General features: G+C 38.3%; 4 protein-coding genes across 12 annotated transcripts in view; 2 read left to right on the top strand and 2 right to left on the bottom strand.

The window, feature by feature from the left end:
* Nucleotides 1-663: 663 nt before the first annotated feature.
* uox (urate oxidase) lies at nt 664-2,616 on the top strand. The gene is made up of 7 exons (XM_072438608.1): nt 664-943; nt 1,483-1,599; nt 1,668-1,746; nt 1,847-2,033; nt 2,112-2,235; nt 2,307-2,390; nt 2,460-2,616. The coding sequence occupies exons 2-7, from the start codon at nt 1,567-1,569 to the stop codon at nt 2,532-2,534; spliced, it is 582 nt and encodes a 193-aa protein (XP_072294709.1). The 5' UTR covers nt 664-943; nt 1,483-1,566; the 3' UTR covers nt 2,535-2,616.
* samd13 (sterile alpha motif domain containing 13) lies at nt 2,614-4,400 on the bottom strand. Its single transcript, XM_072438609.1, has 5 exons — nt 4,312-4,400; nt 3,955-4,036; nt 3,680-3,722; nt 3,496-3,607; nt 2,614-3,429 (listed from the first exon to the last, which is right to left on the bottom strand). The coding sequence occupies exons 3-5, from the start codon at nt 3,715-3,717 to the stop codon at nt 3,286-3,288; spliced, it is 294 nt and encodes a 97-aa protein (XP_072294710.1). The 5' UTR covers nt 3,718-3,722; nt 3,955-4,036; nt 4,312-4,400; the 3' UTR covers nt 2,614-3,285.
* A 2,310-nt stretch (nt 4,401-6,710) lies between these two features.
* On the bottom strand, nt 6,711-15,660 carry prkacba (protein kinase, cAMP-dependent, catalytic, beta a). Of its 4 annotated transcripts, none has more exons than XM_072438457.1 (10): nt 15,348-15,659; nt 12,525-12,586; nt 12,273-12,401; nt 11,595-11,693; nt 11,046-11,128; nt 10,853-10,979; nt 10,674-10,769; nt 9,350-9,472; nt 9,007-9,171; nt 6,711-8,873 (listed from the first exon to the last, which is right to left on the bottom strand). In XM_072438457.1, the coding sequence occupies exons 1-10, from the start codon at nt 15,391-15,393 to the stop codon at nt 8,748-8,750; spliced, it is 1,056 nt and encodes a 351-aa protein (XP_072294558.1). In that variant the 5' UTR covers nt 15,394-15,659; the 3' UTR covers nt 6,711-8,747. The 4 variants fall into 4 exon arrangements, with proteins under 4 accessions (XP_072294558.1, XP_072294556.1, XP_072294557.1 ...); XM_072438455.1 differs by lacking the exon at nt 15,348-15,659 and adding an exon at nt 13,937-14,148; XM_072438456.1 differs by lacking the exon at nt 15,348-15,659 and adding an exon at nt 13,050-13,173.
* Nucleotides 15,661-16,354: 694 nt separating this feature from the next.
* The window catches only part of ttll7 (tubulin tyrosine ligase-like family, member 7), a 72,654-nt gene continuing 69,203 nt past the window's right edge, over nt 16,355-19,805 (top strand). For all 6 annotated transcript variants that reach the window (XM_072438452.1, XM_072438453.1, XM_072438449.1 and 3 more), the window contains exon 1: nt 16,355-16,561. The gene's annotated coding sequence lies outside the window, so the exon portion shown is untranslated. The remainder of the gene's footprint in view (nt 16,562-19,805) is intronic.

The raw sequence follows: 19,805 nt of genomic DNA, 5'->3' as shown, positions 1-19,805 counted from the left end.
GCTGCAGAAAGGAAGTCACAAGACATTTCTGTCACCTGACTGACATTTGGAGACCAAAAAAGAGACAGAGAATTTGAGATCAGAATGGAAAAGGGCAAGCCGAAAAATAAAATGTGATTTGCTTGAATAAATTTCACAGTCACTTTACGTTGCATTAATGGGTCGGTCAGTACTTGGGGATTTTGGCTCTGCTGTTGTCTACTATAGTTGCAGTCTTGAGAACTTCTGTTCAAATGTCATTTTACACAGCTTTATACAGAATAATACCTAATACATAAACTTATTCAATACACTTTTATTTTCTCTTCTTTGTACTTCAATTATAGCAATGCAAAAAAAAGTATTTCATCAATACATTTGGCAGAAATGTCATACAAAATAAAAAATTTGGATTATACATTTCATTTTTATTTACTTGAATAACAGGTACAATTATGTCTTATGTAACAGACAAAACTGGGCCCGCCTCTTGTACAAAACACTCTTCTGCCTGAGGTTAAACCTGATTCAGGAGACATCAGGTAAAGACCCGCACAGATCATGGCAACTAATAAGGTAATCAATTGAGAGAGGTTAAAAAACTCAAGTCAAACTATTCATTTGGACCCCCTTGAAAACAATGGTCATCTCAAGGGGCTTTCAACAAATACATTTAAAATATTGAGTTATAGGGTGAGTGACCATCAGAGCAGGCTCCCATGTTGATGTCTTTTCTACTTTGTGTCAACAGACTGTGGAGTTTGTGCGCACAGGCTACGGCAAGAACGCTGTGAAAGTGCTGGTTATAAAGAGACAAGGAAAACATCATGGCATCATTGAGCTGAAAGCCAATGTAGAAATTACACTGAAATCCCGCAAGGACTATTTAACCGGAGACAACTCGGACATCATCCCCACCGACACCATCAAGAACACTGTGCACGCCCTGGCCAAAATCAAAGGGGTAAGTCACATGCTTTTAACATGAACATTCTGACAAAGTCAAACTAGTTAGTTCAGTTGAAGTGCAAATGACAGGTTTCATGTTTTTCTAATTTTAACTTAGTTTGTGGGCACAGAACGTGTGGTAAATATTGATCATACGTTTACATCAGTCAAGCTTTTGTTAAAACAGTTATAAAACTTAAAATAAATGAATATATGATAAAAATAAAAGTAGTGAGTTCTAAAACAGAATCCCGCTGTCCACTGTATTTCATCAATAAGCACTGTACCATTGAAAATGTAGGAACAATTTACACAATTGATAGTTGACAATTTAAACGATCATTTAACAATATAAAGGTGTTACTAGGTATTATTTGTCAAATCATTACTGTTGTGTAATCTAAATGGATTTTGGCCCTACTAATGCAAACTTCACCAAAATTGTCAAATTCTAAAAATATAGGTAAACTTTTAGTAAAATGTGTAATCTAACCTGTCATATGCACTTTAGGGAAAAAACAATCTGCATTATATTAAATGTACATTTTACTTTAGGTAAATACTATTGAACAGTTTTCCCTGGATATTTGCAATCATTTTCTAACTGCATTCAACCATGTCCTGCGGGCCAATGTTTACATGGAGGAGGCTCCATGGAGACGGCTAGAGAAGGTAAAATTACAAAATGATACATGCGTTTTGATTCTGTACAAACTACAAATAGTAAAACACTTTTCCAGAATGGCGTCCAGCACGTCCATGCTTTTATCTTCAGTCCTGAAGCTCATCGGTTTTGTGAGGTTGAGCAGAATCTAGATGGTAAACGTTAAACATTTTAAAATTGCATTTTTTTTTTTAGAATAAAGGTTCAAGAACGGGACACATTTCCACTTATTTTTTATATGCAATGTTTTTCCAGGGGTGCCAGTTCTTCACAGTGGAATCAAGGACATGACGGTCCTGAAAACTACACAGTCTGGGTTTGAAGGCTTCTTTAGAGACCAATTCACAACCTTACAGGACAGCAAGGACAGGTGTTTCTGCACCGCAGTCTACTCTAGGTGGCGCTATAATAAAGTGCTTGATGTTGACTTTGATGTTGCCTGGTATGTTACTAATGATTACCCAATAACTACAAATGAAAGAAGCACATCTAAATGAATGAAGTTCTACTCATGTTTTAGGAAAACTGTTAAGGACACAATCATTGAGAAGTTTGCTGGCCCGTATGACAGCGGCGTGTACTCACCCTCTGTGCAGAAGACGCTCTATGAGTCTCAGGTCATGGCCCTGGATCGACTCCCAGAGGTTTGTCCAACACTTTAATGTGATAGTGTTTATTTTAAATGATCTGTGAACTCAATCATTATATGTTTAAGATTGAAGAAATAGAGATTGTCATGCCCAACCAACACTACTTCACAATAGACATGACAAAGATGGGACTCAGCAACAAAGATGAAGTAAGTGCTGCAAAGGTTTTAGTCTTGTACAGAGTCTATACCTAATATACACTGCTGGTCATTTTACAGGTTCTGCTTCCCCTTGATAATCCCTCTGGAAACATCACTGGGACTCTGGGCCGGAAACCTCAAGCCAAACTATAACTACTAAAAAGACACAATAAAACAACTACTAAATTGTTATTAGCATTCTAATCATTTAATAAAAGTCAAACTTTTAAAGTAATCTTTGGTGAGAAAACAGCACCATTTATTGCAAATCTTTTAGGGACAAAGTCCAGTGTTTTGTTGCACATTGGTCATACACACTTCGTTACAGCAGCCTCTGATACAAAGCAGAAGCACCACGGATCTGGACATAAAAATATTTACACATAAATACTATACTTCATGGGAGCCTCAATTAAATAAACAAAGGTCATCATGGTAGATAAAATACAAATTAAATGTTACAAGCTTTAGGGGCATCAGCTGCACGGTTTTGATTTGTTACAAATTGATGGGATGCATAATTCATGTATGATACAATGGTTTTTAACCAATATTTCATCTTATATACAAACATGTGTTTAAAACATAGGTTTAACATCTTATTGTACGCAAGCAAACACACACACACACACACACACACACACACACACACACCATACCGGCAAACTATCTTCACCACACATCTTATTAAATAAGACAGGAACTCAAATACATCTCAAGCAGCAGTTGAAGAATAACTCAGAAGGTAAACAGTCTAGTGGGCCCATGTGCAGCCCTTTTAGGGAGTGAGATATAAAAGTGAATTGAGGTGCCACCAGAGGAGTCTATGAAAAGTGGCTTCAAACCTGGGATCACCTGACACAATGATTGTCGCTGAGGTTGTTTTTTGGGCCATCTATTGTTGTTATGTGGCGTTAGTCTTCAGGTGTTGAGTCTGCAAAGGTTTCACATGGTACTCGTAGATCTTGAGCGCAGGTCCCAGCTTTATGGACAGGCCCGTCAGCACATCATTACGGGTCATCAAGAGGAGAGACTTGCCGTCGATTTCCTGTGAGATTAAAACACAAATAGTCAGCTTCCAAAAAACATATGTGAAGCAGAAATCTATTCTGACCTGATCTTGAAAAGCGGTGGCCTGCTCTTCAAATCCTGAGGCTTTGAAGTAATTGACAACATCAGCGACTCCCCAGTTGGCAGGGTCAGGAAGCTGCCCATTTTCCACAGGGCTAAGGTCAAATACACAAGCGTTGACCGACAAAACATCACAAATGTCACACTGTTTAAGGCGCTGAGCTTACCTTTTGAGGTAAACAGAGCCATTTGCCTTTTCCTCCATTACGTCTGCAGAGGAATAATGCGTTTATTACAAAGCAAGGGAGATAACACTGTACACAAACAAAAGCCTGACAGACATATTACAGCACATGTGGGGTATTTACAAAGAAATATCTACTTTCTTTAACCATTAACACACAACTTATGGCTTAATGAGCGTTTACACTTTCCCTTATTATGATCAGATCCAATTGAACTCAAATTAAAACAGAAGATCGTCTCGATAAACAGAACTTACAGTGTGACGGAGCCGTAATTCAATCAGAAGTTCACAGCCTCTGTCAGCATCGTCTCCATGTTTGTGTCTTTTGCGTGTGTCCCTGCGAAGACACAAGACATTACGATAAAAGCAAATGCACACGCGATGTCAAAATGCAACACAAGAACACGCTCAAATAAAACGCTCCAACTGTCGCGATATTTGACAAACGCACCGACGATGCAAAGAGGAAACGACGGTAAACAAATGGAATTAAAAACGTTCGCGTATGATAAAGATGAGAGTGAAATAGTCTTTAGTTGGTTTTGGTAACATTTGTCCAGAAGCTAACGCGGACACTTAGCTGGGTTTTGCAGGAACAGACATTTCACGAACCTTATTTTTGGCCGTTTCCTGTTTGATTAAAAAGCCGAAAATGGCAGGAGAGTATTGTAAGTAGCTTAACAAAATCCGGTCCGGTAAACATGAACCTCGATCAGTAAAAACACAATGTAAATTTGATATAAATCTAGGTTTAATCAACTAAAGGCACTAGCAGCTCTCCATCGGCATCGCTTTAGCTTCCCTCGCCCACATGACAGCGGAGATTCATGGGAGTTGAAGTTTTTATTAACGACGCTTTGTAGTCAAGAGCGAACTACTCTAATCCTAATTACTATTCACTGCAACTATATTTCATCATAACAGCAATAAGGATTTATGAACAGAGGTGGGTAGAGTAGACCAAATATGTACTCAAGTAAGATTACTCGAGTATAAGTAAGTAGTAACAGGATTTGGGAACATGATGTAATTGGAAGGACTACAATTATAGGCTACACAACAGTGTGCTAAATCTGGTGTCTTCATGAAGTGGTGCAAGAAACACAAATGTTAAAAAGACAAATAATACTGTCAACTTTGCCATAGTAGACTTAATGGTGAATCTTTTACTTAAGAGTACAGTTACTTCAAACTAAATCTCACTCAAGTGGGAGTATTTGTTAGAGAATCTATCAGGACGTAGCATCTGAATTATAATTTTGAATTAATGTGACTGGAATGTCAAAACTATACATAATTAAATTGGTACTTTCAAAACAAAAAATGAGGAAAAACTAAATTATATTTGACGGAGCGGTGCAAGAAACAAAGAATTTAATAAAAGCTGTCACTTGTAAACAAGTAGAAGTAAATGTATGATGTCTGAAAACTACACTTATAGTACAAATTCTTCAAAAAGTGCTCAAGTACCGGTAAATGTAACTGAGTACCATTTGAGTACATCCAGAACACTGCTGCTCGGGTCCTGACTGGAACCAGGAAGTACCATCACATTAGTCCTGCTCAGGTCTCTGCACTGGCTCCTGTGGCTCAGAGAATAGACTTTAAAGCAGCTTTGCTTGTGTACAAGTCTCTCCATGGCCTAGCACCAAAGTACAATCTCGGAGATGTTGGTGCCATATGAACCATATCGGACTATGATGACCTCAGGGGCCTCCTGTTGGTGCCCAAAGTCAGGACTAAACATGGACCGGCCTCCTGCTGGTGCCCAGAGTCAGGACTAAACATGGACCGGCCTCCTGCTGGTGCCAGAGTCAGGACTAAACATGGACCGGCCTCCTGCTGGTGCTCAGAGTCAGGATTAAACATGGACCAGTCTCCTACTGGTGCCCGGAGTCAGGTATAAACATGGACCGGCCTCCTGCTGGTGCCCAGAGTCAGGACTAAACATGGACCGGCCTCCTGCTGCTGCCAGAGTCAGGACTAAACATGGACCGGCCTCCTGCTGGTGCCAGAGTCAGGACTAAACATGGACCGGCCTCCTGCTGGTGCCCAGAGTCAGGACTAAACATGGACCAGCCTCCTGCTGGTGCACAGAGTCAGGACTAAACGTGGACCAGCCTCCTGCTGGTGCCCAGAGTCAGGACTAAACATGGACCGGCCTCCTGCTGGTGCCCAGAGTCAGGATTAAACATGGACCGGCCTCCTGCTGGTGCCCAGAGTCAGGATTAAACATGGACCGGCCTCCTACTGGTGCCCAGAGTCAGGACTAAACATGGACCGGCCTCCTGCTGCTGCCCAGAGTCAGGACTAAACATGGACCGGCCTCCTGCTGGTGCCAGAGTCAGGACTAAACATGGACCGGCCTCCTGCTGGTGCCCAGAGTCAGGACTAAACATGGACCGGCCTCCTGCTGGTGCCCAGAGTCAGGACTAAACATGGACCGGCCTCCTGCTGGTGCCCAGAGTCAGGACTAAACATGGACCGGCCTCCTGCTGGTGCCCAGAGTCAGGACTAAACATGGACCGGCCTCCTGCTGGTGCCTAGAGTCAGGATTAAACATGGACCGGCCTCCTGCTGGTGCCCAGAGGACTAAACATGGGGAATGTACATTCCATTTATTGCAGCTAAAATCTGGAACAGTCTTTCTGAAGATGTCAGACTGTCCTCCACTCTGACAATGTTCAAACCTAAGCTAAAAATAGTTTTGTTGAGCTGTGCATGTGACTGAAATATTTTCGTTGCACTCTTCCCTTTTATGTCTTGTGTTTTGTGTCTGTTGTGATTTCTGTCATGTCTTTGTGAATATAATGCATTTTTTCCTGTTGTGTGAAGCATTTTGAATTGCCTTGTGTACGAATTGTGCTCTACAAACAAACTTGCCTTACCACCCACCACCTGTTATAATACTACCACAGTAAAGTGTTGAAGAATGTTGTGGGCTATAATATAAGATAACAGATAAAATATAGACTCCAACTAGTGAAGGTTAATACAGAACAAAAGCCATCTTTTCTCAGCATTTCATTTTTGGGTTTTAATAAAAAATTATTATAGTGACATAACCATAAAATATGCTGCAGCATAGTATCTCCCCTTGCAAACTTAAATAAATATTGGAAAATTAAAAGTGCAAAAATGCCACAAACCAAATAAAACACAATTTTGATTTCTGACTAGCACAGGGAAGTTCAGCTTAAATAGTGATTTCCTTCATTTAGGGATTGTGAAGTAGCTCAGGAAAAGTGCTGCCATTTACATGATCAAATAATGACAAACATTGATCACATTGAAACACATTTTGAGAAGCTGCACATTTCAGACAAAATCCTGGAAATATCAGATTTACACATAGGAAGTTCTGGTAATAACATGCGGAAACACCATTGCAAATTACATTTAGGCCTACCAGTAATAATCTAACAAGAAAATCATAATTTAAAAAGAAACAAATTAATACAAAACCTAAACTGGGTAAAAATGATTTTGAATTTTCTGGAAAACATCTGTGTTTAGAGAAGAATTTACAAAAAAACAACAACAACAGAAAACAAGAAACAATACAAACAAATCCTAAAGGAAAGAAAATCTAACTTTAAAAACAAAAGTATATGCATGTGCTCTATAGACAAAGTACAAGACAGTACAAGATCTGTGCCAATTTCATTCAGTCCTGATTTTCACATTTATTTATGATTGATTTTCCCATCTCCTTCTATAATGTGAGCACCGTCAAACATCAGTCTAACACCATTTTGGAAGCTAAGGCTGTTAATGCAATGCTACAAACTGACCGTAAAGGCAAGGACCTGTGACCTCTGCCCCCAAGTCAACAATCTGCATCGGGAGAAGTCGTTGGGGAGGTCCCAATTAGGCTATTGCAGGAGTAAACACTGAAAATAATTACCCAGGATTCAATGTAGATTTGAAACTGCTTTACAAAACTACAAACTTGACCTGAAATCAAATGCCCCATAATTGACTTGAATTATTACTAAGATAATGTTTAGGAGGTTCCGTTTTGTTGTTGACAGTATCTATTATGGAAGCAACTCTTGGAAAGAAGCAGCAGGTGTCACAGGCAAACACAACAAATCAAAAACAATCAAACATTTGGATACTTTTTGTGTCACCGCTACTCAGACACGTAACAGACAGACAGAATATGACTTTAAGTAACAAAATGTCAGGGGAAGACTGTTAGCTCCAAAGGTAATGAATAAAATGAAATTCCCGTTAACAACCACACGACCTTGCTCCAAAGTCTTCGGTAAGAATGCACTTGGTAGTTCATTGTAATAACGAAACATGTTCAATTGTGTGGAGTGATTTAAAACCTATAGCTACCTTCTTTTCCGTGAAAGGTGTACCTGAAAAATATATCATTTTATTCCATACAATAAATGCCATACTTCGGCTGAGGTAAAAGTAACTGTCTTGTGACCAGATATGAATAAAAGGATGCTACAATAACAATAGTACAGCAGTGAACTCACATGATGCTAGATATTCGTCCGTCAAGTGTTCAGAGTGGAATATTGATCACTAAACACACTGCATATTGAAATTTGATCAGAATTGCAGTCACGTGTTCTTCATCTGCATATGCATATCTATATGCAATAGCAGAATTGTTACCAAAATACTTTTGCATGTGTGACATTAAAGTCCCAGAAAGGTGAAAGAAACAGATTCCCTTTAGTTTGAGAGAAAATATGCTTCTAGTTACTAAAAGGGTTTTCAGTCCTCATTAGGTTTTGAATGTTATTTTTGATCCAAAGACAAGGAAACACTTATAAAGCAGATTTAAAGATTTTGTGATTGAGAGATGTCTATGGATTGTTAAAAATATAGGTTTTGCTATACAGGACAAGAAATGTCTGGCTAATGTGTCTGTATGTTTTTGTGCAAAGGGCACACAAAGAAATGACGAGTGGGATTTAAGAACTAAAAATGAGCTCCAAATGTAACAGCCTCAATTCCGTATTTAACCTCAGAGTGCAATCATCCCTAACTGTATGAGTCCTTAGGGGACTCTTCCCCATTCACTAGAAGTCTGCAAATTCCTTTGCACACTTTTCTGTTTGAGACACGCGGATCTCCTCCTCTTCATAGTCATCGAAGTTACTCGTGTCACCAGGTCCTCTGCACTTCGGCAAGAAAGGAGCCTCAATCTAAAAACACATCCGATTATCAATGGAACTATCTATGTCATACCAAAAGAAGGAAACTGAGTAAGATTAAGAAAAGTGCACAAGACATTATAGACATTAATGATAGCAGCATATGGGGTTGTGTGAGATTTACCTTTCTTTCATAGATGGCAATCCAGTCTGTTGTCGAGAACCACTTGTGATTTTTAATATCATTCACACCATTCTTCAGGTTACCAAATCTCTTTGTCAGGTCCACTTGGAGTAGATTTCTAAGAAGATCCTTCAGATCTGAACTAAAGTGAGAAGGGAATCGTACCTACAACATTAGAAAGACAAAAATACAGTCAATACATGTATTTAAAACTATATATTATATTATATATTAATAAGCATTAAGAAAGATTTTCTGATGGACAGAATCAGTGTTCTGACAAATCATCATATTGAAATTGAATGGAACTGCAATGTTTTGGAATGAATTAAATGTATTCTACCTTTCCAGATACAATCTTTTCATATATTTGAATTGGCTGATCAGCAAAAAACGGAGGGTATCCAGCAGCCATTTCATAGATCAGAACCCCCAGAGCCCACCAGTCCACAGCTTTGTTGTAGCCCTGAAAAATGGTGAGAAAAAAGGATAAAAATTTAAATAAACCAAAAATATGAATATAAAATAAAATCCAAATGGCTTTGCTGAATGAACTCATAAACAATCATAATTTTTAAAATGTAAACTATATTTTTAAAGTCAAGTTCTGACTTCAGATTTATTGTTCCAGGAGCGGTGGGTGATGAGCCAGTTCCTCCAACTTTATGTTTGAATAGGTTGTGTGCACATGACATCACAACATTATAGAAAGCCTATAGTAAAGCCGACAGAGCTGGAGTTCAGGTCTGAATTCTATGGTAGAATTTGTCTTGTGACTGTCACGACAGCAGATTTGTTGCGGTTTTTGTTCATATCTCTGTAATTACTGGCACTATCCACATGAAACAAAAAAGTTCAACGTCATCTCTCTCAGCCTAAATAAATTGAAATAATTTAGCCTAAAAGTGGTACCAATATTCACCTCCAAAGCTGTGATTTTTAGTTGAATGGACTTTAAACAGTGAGATTAATGAGTTTAATATGAGTTTATGGAGCCAATCCCAAACAAACAGACAAATAATTATAAAATTCAATGGTATATGATTTCTATTTAGGACGTTTCTTTAAAACAGTCTCCTACAGTTATATAGGCCCAGCCCATCAACTGAGATTATGATGTCATCAAATGTGAGAATGTGATCACACCCTGTGCAGTCCAGTCCAATCATAGACACTTCTTCAAATGCAGACACTATCTCTTGAATATCATTGTAACATCCTTTTTTTTCCCTAAACTCAGATTTACAGTGTAAGTCTTTCATCATTATTTAGCAGAAATCTGCACTCTCACTCCTGTGTTGTTGTTTCTTTTTTGCAAGCCCCCTGCTGGTCACCTGCCCTGTACTTGTGTGTGTCTGTATGTGTTTGTTTTCTATTTAGTGTGTAAATAGTGGAAATATTTCTAGCATACAAGTAAAATCAGTGCTGTATTGTATTTTTTCATACCCTGTTTTAGAAACAATAACAGCGGTCGTGGGAATACAAATGAAAAATAGCCTTTTGGCTGATTCTGACATATTTACTATACTGGTGTACACTGCACTGTTTAGATAATGGAAACTCAATGTGTTGAGTCAGAGCACTTTTCTAAAAAATAAAATACAAAATCTGACCTCCTAAAACAAATACATTGTTCTTGTCATTCTTTCGGGCATCTTCATATTCACCTTGCTGAGGATAATTTCTGGAGCCAGGTACTCGGGGGTCCCACACAATGTCCAAGTCCTGCCTTTGACTCTCTTGGCAAAGCCAAAGTCTGTCACCTGAAGAAAAAAATGTAGTACCTTATAAATACATTATTTAGGCTAGTGACCAAAAGTATTATTGTTATTATTTCCACATTCACCTGAATATAACCATGTTGATCTATGAGCAGATTTTCTGGTTTTAGGTCTCTGTAGATGAGGTCTAAAGAGTGAAGGTACTCAAAAGTGAGTACTATCTGAGCTGCATAAAACCGTGCATGGTTTTCACTAGAACAGGACAAAGAGTATTATTGAATGAAAACAAATAAATGACCATAAATGAGTAAACAATACCTGAATCTTCCAGTGCGTCTAAGATGTGAGAACATCTCTCCACCAGGAACATACTCCATCACCATGTACAAGTTTGAGTTGTCCTGTAACAGCAGTGAGGCGGTTTAGGGAACTGCATTTCGCTCATGAGCAAAAATGACTAAAATGTAGATGTTTCACATCTACATTTTAGTCATTTTATAAAGACTCATTGCATTTTAAATACTTGTGTGTAATAATACTGAAAATGAATGTCAACAACATGTATCTGATCTGACTGATAACAGACGTGCCCTAACTATTCTGGAAGGGACAATATTGTGCACACAAAGCATTATCTCATGAGATATCTTTCAATTTGTTCTCAGCATTTGTACGGCATGAACAGAAAAAAGGTTAAGGCTGATCAGTTCTGAAGGTGTACTTCAAATCAGGTTTAGTTTGGAAACCTTAAAACTGCACACAAATAGTGGATGAGGTCATGTGATTAACCCCATGTGACCAGGACACATTATTAAACTACGTTTCAGAGTTTACAGCGTTTAATTTATGTTATGATCAAACACTTACCTTAAAAGCGTACACCAGCCTCACCAAGAAGGGGAAAGAGACGGCCTGTAGAATTTTCTTTTCATTTAAAGTGTGTTCAATCTGCTTTAGCTTGACCACCTGAAACATACAAATGCAATTGACATATGAGCCTTCAAAAGAAATTGTCCCATCTATAGATGTTTGAAATGATTTACAGTATTTATTCATATCTAATTCATAGCACTACTTATTTAGTTATTTACAAAATTTTTCAACATTTGTAGTTCTAGGTATAGCCCTAGTTCAAACCTGGAATTGTCCTTCTATGGACCTGGTTTAGATATGGTGGTACTCTGAAAGGTGGTGATTGGTGTAATATTTAATATGTTTACAACTCAAACCAACATATTACACCTGGCTCAAACCATTCAAAATCATTTGTACACATAAAATGACTTAATAGACTACAAGGAAAGTTTATATTTGATTTATATACATACATTTAATATTTTTTCCTATTCATCTGCAGTGTCTCGCCTTAGGGCGACCACAAACTTTCACTTGAAGCATTATGAGAATGTGTTCTGTGTTTGTTTTTACTAAGAAGCGTGCACACAAGAGGAAATGTTCCACTTCCTTAACGATGTAAGATGCACTTATCAGTGACCTCTAAAACACGCACACTACACCACACAAGCAGCCTTCTCTTGAACCTACTTTCTGTTTGTCCAAGATCTTCATGGCATAGAATTGGTTTGTTCCCTTGTGTTTGACGAGCATGACGCGCCCAAACGAGCCAGTGCCCAAAGTCTTGAATCGGTCAAAGTCATCCAAGCCAGTTGTGCACTGAGAAAAAAAAGTTTCAGTGGCTGTTAAACAATCTACATAATTTCTCCACAGTAAAACATATATTTCTAGAGTTATAGTATTATATGCATATGTCTGATTTGTATTTACAGTAAAATATACCTGTGGAGGGCATTCCCACTTTCTTAGAAAATCCTCTTTGGCTTTAGCTAAGAACTCTTTCACTGAAAAAAAAAATAAAATAAATATATATATTTAGAGTTTACTCAATGATTATATTTCGGAAAGTAAACAATGCAGTTACTCCTTTAAAAGGGACAAGGTCAAGCAGAGGTCAGCTACTGGGGAGGCAAGCTGATAACAAACAGCAAAAATCCAAGTCATAACTACACACCCAGGGAAACAATCGGGAAGTATAAAGCGATGCAAAGAGCTTATGAAGAATTTTAGGAATCAAAGTATGGCCAATATATATTTAATCAAAAAGCTATTGTGCATCTCTTTAGTGTTAGGTTTCATTAATAATTCCTTGGGGAGAGGAGCAATCTCACACAGATTAAGCAATTTGTGATATATGATGGTCACAGCAAAAATGAGATATCCAAAGTCACAGAGTCATAAATGAGTCATTCACAAATACTAAAACTTCCTCTGTGATTTGGGATGGCTCATAAAGTGAGAGCATACCAAACGTCTCTACAGTTGACCAACGATTGGCAGGAGCATTGACCCAGATGGATGGAAAAGACAAAGAAGAGAAAAAGAAGAATAAATATTGACGAAGAACATTCAACATTTAAGTAGTAACAACAATGCTGGTAAAACTTGACATTAAATACAGCGTTAAATGAAGAAGATCCTATAATATCAGGCAAGGACACCTTAGTCTTGATATGTCATGTTTATCCGAGCCTCTATATAATTATAACCTGCTAACGCACTGTGGAATGAAGCAGTTTTTCATATGTATCTATAGCAACAGCTGGTCAGTGGGGAGTGAAAGAAATCGGGGATGTGCAGACAAAAATAAAACCAAAACAGGAGAAACAGATGATGTCAAGGGGTGGTACTGAAGACTATATAAGCTTGATTATTCCAACAAATCACAACTTTTTTGGGAAACATTACATGAGAGACTGAATGTTAAAACAGTGAGAAAAAAACAAGACAAAAAACACATAACAGAGACAAGACAACAGTATAAAAGTTATGCTTTAAATTGTAATAAGTAATAGGTAACAACTAGGATTACATTACATTACATAAACATTAACGTGTTTGTAAATATTATATTTGATACAATTAATATATTACAGTTTTAGTGTGTTGAGGATTTATGGAACAGGGTTTAGTGAGCACATGTGCATTTGAAAAGGAAACAACATAAGTGACAAATATAACAAAATGATACTCAACACTGACACAGCTGGTAGAAGCAAATACATATAAAGAAAGACACATAATGCAGTTGAAAAAAAGGTTCAAATATCGACGATTGCGTTGCACTGACAAGCAGAACAAGTCCTTCCGTGGGCGCGCAGCACTGGAAGAGCAGAGCTGAGCGTTTCACTTACTCAACTTGTCCCAAATGATGGTGTTCTCTGAGACGTGGGGCATCTCACTCTCCTGGCCTTTCTGCTCCTGGTTACTTTTATTAAGACAACGGTGAAAGAAGCGACTAGCGAAGGACTGATCCTTCTGGTGAGCCATTTTTCGGAAGACCAACTACAAACTATTCTCAGAGACCGGAGACCAGCAGCAACTGACACTCGCTTCCTGTACAAGGCCAAGTGCAGTGCAATGCATGGGTAACCACATAGAATTCAGCTTCCTGTTCAAGTGCTCTGCATCAGAATGACAGTGTGATTGACTCTCTGTAGCATTATTAATACAAAAGCTACACATTTTAATAGCAAATGTGGATATATATATATATATATATATATATATATATATATATATATGCAAGCAGCACCCGATAACAGCATGCAAACTCTGCAAACTGAAAATACCTAACACTATGGTGCTGGTGATAAGAAAGCGTAAGACCAACACACCCATCACAGAGATTATGCTCTCTAGTGGCTAAACATTACAACTGTCTCCTCAAAACTGTCCATCAAGCATCTCCTCAGTCAATGGTTTCTAACAACGTTTTAAAACTAGAAGACTTTAACTCAAGGATCATCACTTTCTCCATTTTCTTGAAAAAGTGGTTGCTACATTGAACAAAAAACATAAAATTGAGATGAGAAATGGACATAACACACAAATAACAAAAATACACACATTAATGAGAATGACACTATTATACAGACAGTGTTTATGCATCTTTGTGGGTATTTTACTTGAAGTTGTAGTGATATGACAACTTAGCTGCTCTTAATAGGGCTGTGAGGTGGGATGCACACAAACTGTATGACATTAAAGTACTTTACAGACTTTATTTACTTCTGATTGATTGCCATTAGCTACTGCCTCTTTCCCCTCCACATTGACCTCTTTACAGAAACCTGTTGTAAGCAGGACACGGCAGACCTTGTCATGTGGATGTTTGCTTGTGTTATCAGGTTCCAGGGAGCTGCCATTGCTCTTTAAAAGGATAGCTACACACTGCACTACTTTGATAAAACAACATTATAACGAATAGGCCCTGATAACAAGAGCCCAAGGAGAGGAAATGCAGAGCTGCTGTGTGCAAAGCAAACAGGGGCAGGATCATTTGCATAAACATGTTCAATAGTCAAATAAAGTGGCTCTTTCCCTTTGACTCTGTGTGAATATGTGATATAAATGATTATAAAGGGGCTAGCATGTCCTGGAGTGTGAGCAGCATTACCAAACATGGTTCTTGTCCTCAGCTTGTGACTGCAACTGCTAACATAACAACAACTGTCCAAGTGTGCACGGTGTGTGGTGTAATCTAACCCTGTACAAGAATGTATGGATGCAGAGACGTGCTGACTGTGTGTCTGGAGAGCTCACCGCTTTCTTGTTCATTGCCTTTCTTGGCAGTGGCTGCGTTTCCCATCGTCTGAAGAGAGGGCGATGCACAGCTGGCCCACAGCGGTGATAGCGGCGCTCAGCTAACACAGTCCTCTGTTAGCTAGCTCACAAATATCTTGTGTTAGCGTAGAGGCTAACATAAACATCGATGTATTCTCACCGAGTACAGAAGCACCAGGTGCTGTGCAACCCAGAGGTTATTTAGTATTTACAATGTCATCGGTCGTTAGTACGCCTCCTGTGGTACGAAAACATATCCAGACTTTCACCTCTGCCTCTGCTGCTATGAGGCGTTCAGGGGCTGTCGGAAATTCCACTGTCTGTGTGCACTGAATTGGACTCTGTCTGACTAACTGGTTACTATATCTTTAAGGAAAAATCCCCCCCACAAAAATAATTCACAATTAGAAGTGAATAAAAACAAATATTTTAAATGTTCCAGATGTATATGAATGACTCAATGGCCCTTTTCAGTCCAAACACAGTATGTTCTATGTTACCTCAATGTTCTTCAGAAGTAAATATAGTATTAACTCATATAGCCATCTGGATTATCCCATTTTTGTGATTTTGCCGGAGACCCAAATTGTCCCACATAAAATAAAATGTAGTTTAAAAGTTGCACTTTGGTGGAAATTATCTGTTTAGTTTCAAGTTTACCCGCCTGTAGCCTAAAATGAGCTTTGTAAAACCCACACAAAGTCAGAAACACTTTTAATTTTAAGACTTGTAGACGCGCTCATATTTTAGCACCATGGCCAGCGCCTCAGTTGCTAGGTAGCTGCTGTGTTTGAGTCGGTTAAATGGATCAGTCTATTTGAAGGGGAGCTCTTTAACACGTTTTGTATAATCCGGACTATATTTGCAAACTCATCAGCGGAAATTCTGCAGGATGACGTTCCATGTTTCTCTCAACTGGCTCATGTGCCTGAGGATGCAAACTTCAAGGCTTTATTCGGATACCCCTTTTACGGGTCTAATGGTTTCGCCCATGGACTCGCTCCAGCAGCACTCTCTGCACAGAAAACCTGTCCTGTATGATAAAGCAGCAACAGTAACACAGCCCATTCAAGCTCAATCTTAGAAAAAACATCTCGGCTTTAAATATTTCAGCCAAAGGGCGCACGGCTTGTCCATCACCAGCCTGTCTGCTCGGATGAGCCCCACACAAGAGCCAGCCTGGGAAACACAAGGTAACGCTGACTGCTGCTGCTCTCCATCCTTAGCCTGCAATGCTAAGCTACATTCCTTTGTACACCATGGATCTGTTTTGTCTTTGCTTTTATTAAACTGTCACCTCATGCAATATTCTGTATCAATTGCATACTTGGTCCCTTTTAGCTTGCCAACCACAAATGACGACGTGATGCTCTCTTTTAATCACTGTTATCCTGGCTACAAGTCTAATCAGCGTACACAAGCTCTCAAGTGTGGAAATAAAATGTTTTACTGAGGTTGCCATTACTTAAGGTGTTCTACCAAATCTGCAATGATTAATTTAATCACAGATTTTCACAGATTTTCAAATCGTGTTTACAGATAATCCCCAAACACCTCCAACAGGGGGTGGCCTACTACTTACAGTGATTTGGAAGATACCATGTTGTTTACAGTGCTGGCATTGGCATAAAACCCTGATCACACCTGCAAAGTTCGAACATTTGGCCAAAATTTAAGATGATATTATTCTGCACAATGCTGACTTTTAAAACCTCTCATTAATATGACAGATGACATATGGTTTCCCTTTAAACTGGTTGTGACAGTGTCTGCCACTTGCTGACCACATGCTGACTGTACCCGAGAGATGACCATTCCCCCGAGGCCAAAAAGATTACATAACAGTTGCTGCATTAACACATGATTTTCCCATGAGATAAGGCTCTTAAGTGTGATGGGATATGCATAATCTTCTGGGACATTGATGTTGCTTTGTGGCAGACTAAGCCCCCTACACAGTCACAAATGTTGGCCTGTAGAAATTTAGTCGTCCATTTTACTGCACGTCACATATGGGGTTCAAGCTGTGGATTTTTTGTTTTATTGAAAACTAAAGCAGTTATGTGTTTGCATGTGGGCTGACTGCACCAGCACCTACTCATATCTGAGAGAAAGAGTTGGGTCACAGGCGGTTAGACCTAATTTTAGATGCACATGATAAAAGTATCTAGTCATTTTTCTACTAAGTCTGTGTTACTAAACCAGTCCAAAATGAAAATGCCTAACCTAACCAAAATGTTGTTTTTTAAACCTGAGCGAAGCACCAAAGCCAAAGTAGCTGTTGTGTGGTTTCACTCTATTAGGGAAACATGGGTGATGACAACTAGTCTACATCAAAAATCAGACAAAGAGAAAAGTTAATTTAGAGGAACGAAGAAAGTGGCCACTCTATTTTTAGTAACAACGGTTTCAGCCCAATTTATGTTACATAATACCAATCTACTATACCCATTATAGCTGTATTATTACCCTTTGAATACATATTCCCTAAGGCCTATGCACTGCTTTAGAATGAATTAGGCTATAAAACAGATGGCCTAGTAGAGTGTAGGGTAACATGTGTATTTATCTGGTTTTGTGTGATTGCTGTTTTGCCACGCCAGCTATAAACTCTCGTCTACAAATACTAAAGACTTTGTCTATTAAAATTAAAGCATGCATTTTATTTTTTATTAATGAAAAAAACCCCTCATTGTTCTGTCTTTCTATTCTAGGAACTACGAAAACATGATAATAATACCTTACGCTGATTTTTAAATGGAAGTCATAGCAGTCAGACATGACAGAGGAATCACTGTACATGGCATTGGAACACACTCACATTTGTTTTGCATGTGCAGCTGCTGACAAAGACAGATGCAGATGAGCACAACAAAGACCTGTCTGTTGATGCCAAATGCTGTGTGTGGCTTAAAGGGAGATGGATGAGCTCAGCATCAACATCCTATGGTCTTGTAGCTCCTTCTACTGGAAATATGGGGATATTGCATTTATCATTACAAAAATGTGTAAAATATGTTCACTTATTTGATTTCACGTCAGAAACAACAGGAGACCCAAGTGTTATAAATCAAATACATTTTAGTCAAAAATATATGGGTCAAATGTAAAGTTTGTCAGTTTGCTCTATTAAAACAAACCAAATATTTATAGGAAATGCAATTTCACTAAACTCCTTTGGGTAGTTTGAAATTGTTAGCATTTCCTTTTATTAATTCTTCAACCATGTGGTTTTGGCATTGTCTCAGCTAATTTAATTTGGTGTCATGTGCTGAACTCTTGACTTTTTATATAAATATGATGAAACTAGGTTGGTTCACAGCAAATCACTGGCACTGCCATAATTAAACCACAAGAGAGACTATTTTTATTCTTGCCATGCATCAGTGCTGCTGGCAAAGTGACTCAACTTTCTGTCCTCATAAACAGAGGAAAAACCTTTAATAATAATACAAAAATATAATAAAATGGATGATTCTTTTAGTAGTTTCATGAGTGACAAACAATAACACTGTAAATAGCTTAAATGAGTAGAGATGGGTTTCAGGCAAATGATTCCCTCCTGGTTTGAAAGATTTTTTGTGGACCTTTCCCCATTCAAAATACATAATATTTTGAAAAATATATAATATTTTGAAAAATATATAATATTTTGAATTGAACTTTAATGTAATGACAATAGATAAAGCCTTCAAATCAGGTAGGTCTTTGTGCCTGAAAACCCATGAATAGGTTTTAAATGCCTCTTTCAAAACTGCTTATTATAAGGGTATGTTTGTAAAATATTGTGTAAAATATTGTGCAAAATGTGGTATGTGGGGCAAACAAGTATCTTTATTTAGGTGCTGAATAAGGTATATGCATGTCATGAGCCCTGTTTCCCTGTGGGTTTTACATTCCACCAAGGTCTGGCGCTCTTGCCGGGACTGTGGTGCTACCTTCTGCGTGGTGCACCTCTGGGACGGTGAGGTGGCCTGTGGTGCAAGCCTGTCAGATGTTTAGCTGGTTTCACTTCATCACACTGCATGCTGCTGCTTTTCCCCTTTTGCACCCACCTCTTTGCCTGTCCCCACCAGGATCAATGTTTTCAGCTTTCAGACACCAGCAGACGGACTTAATTCTAATGAGTGATGCATTTGATTGTTCATTTGTAATTGTTTAAGATAAAAACTGAATCTATTTGAACTTGCTTCTTTAAACTCATCTCCTAACTGCCACCACAGCTTTGTGTAGACAATATGTAATATATATGCATATATTTGTTTTTTTTACCACCAGAGGGCACTGTATAATATGGTGTAAGCTAAAATCACACTAGCATAGTAAACCTATAAATCAACATGATAGTTTCCCATATAATTTCCCAAAAGGTTTGCCTAATATTTTATTTATATGTAATGTGATATACTATATGTAAAGTTACTTTTTACATGGAAC

Source organism: Eucyclogobius newberryi, unplaced genomic scaffold (assembly GCF_026437365.1).
Source record: "Eucyclogobius newberryi isolate DKJ021-1_F unplaced genomic scaffold, fEucNew1.0.hap1 SCAF_9, whole genome shotgun sequence".
NCBI classification, from domain to species: domain Eukaryota; kingdom Metazoa; phylum Chordata; class Actinopteri; order Gobiiformes; family Gobiidae; genus Eucyclogobius; species Eucyclogobius newberryi.
This window is presented reverse-complemented; position numbering and strand designations above follow the sequence as displayed.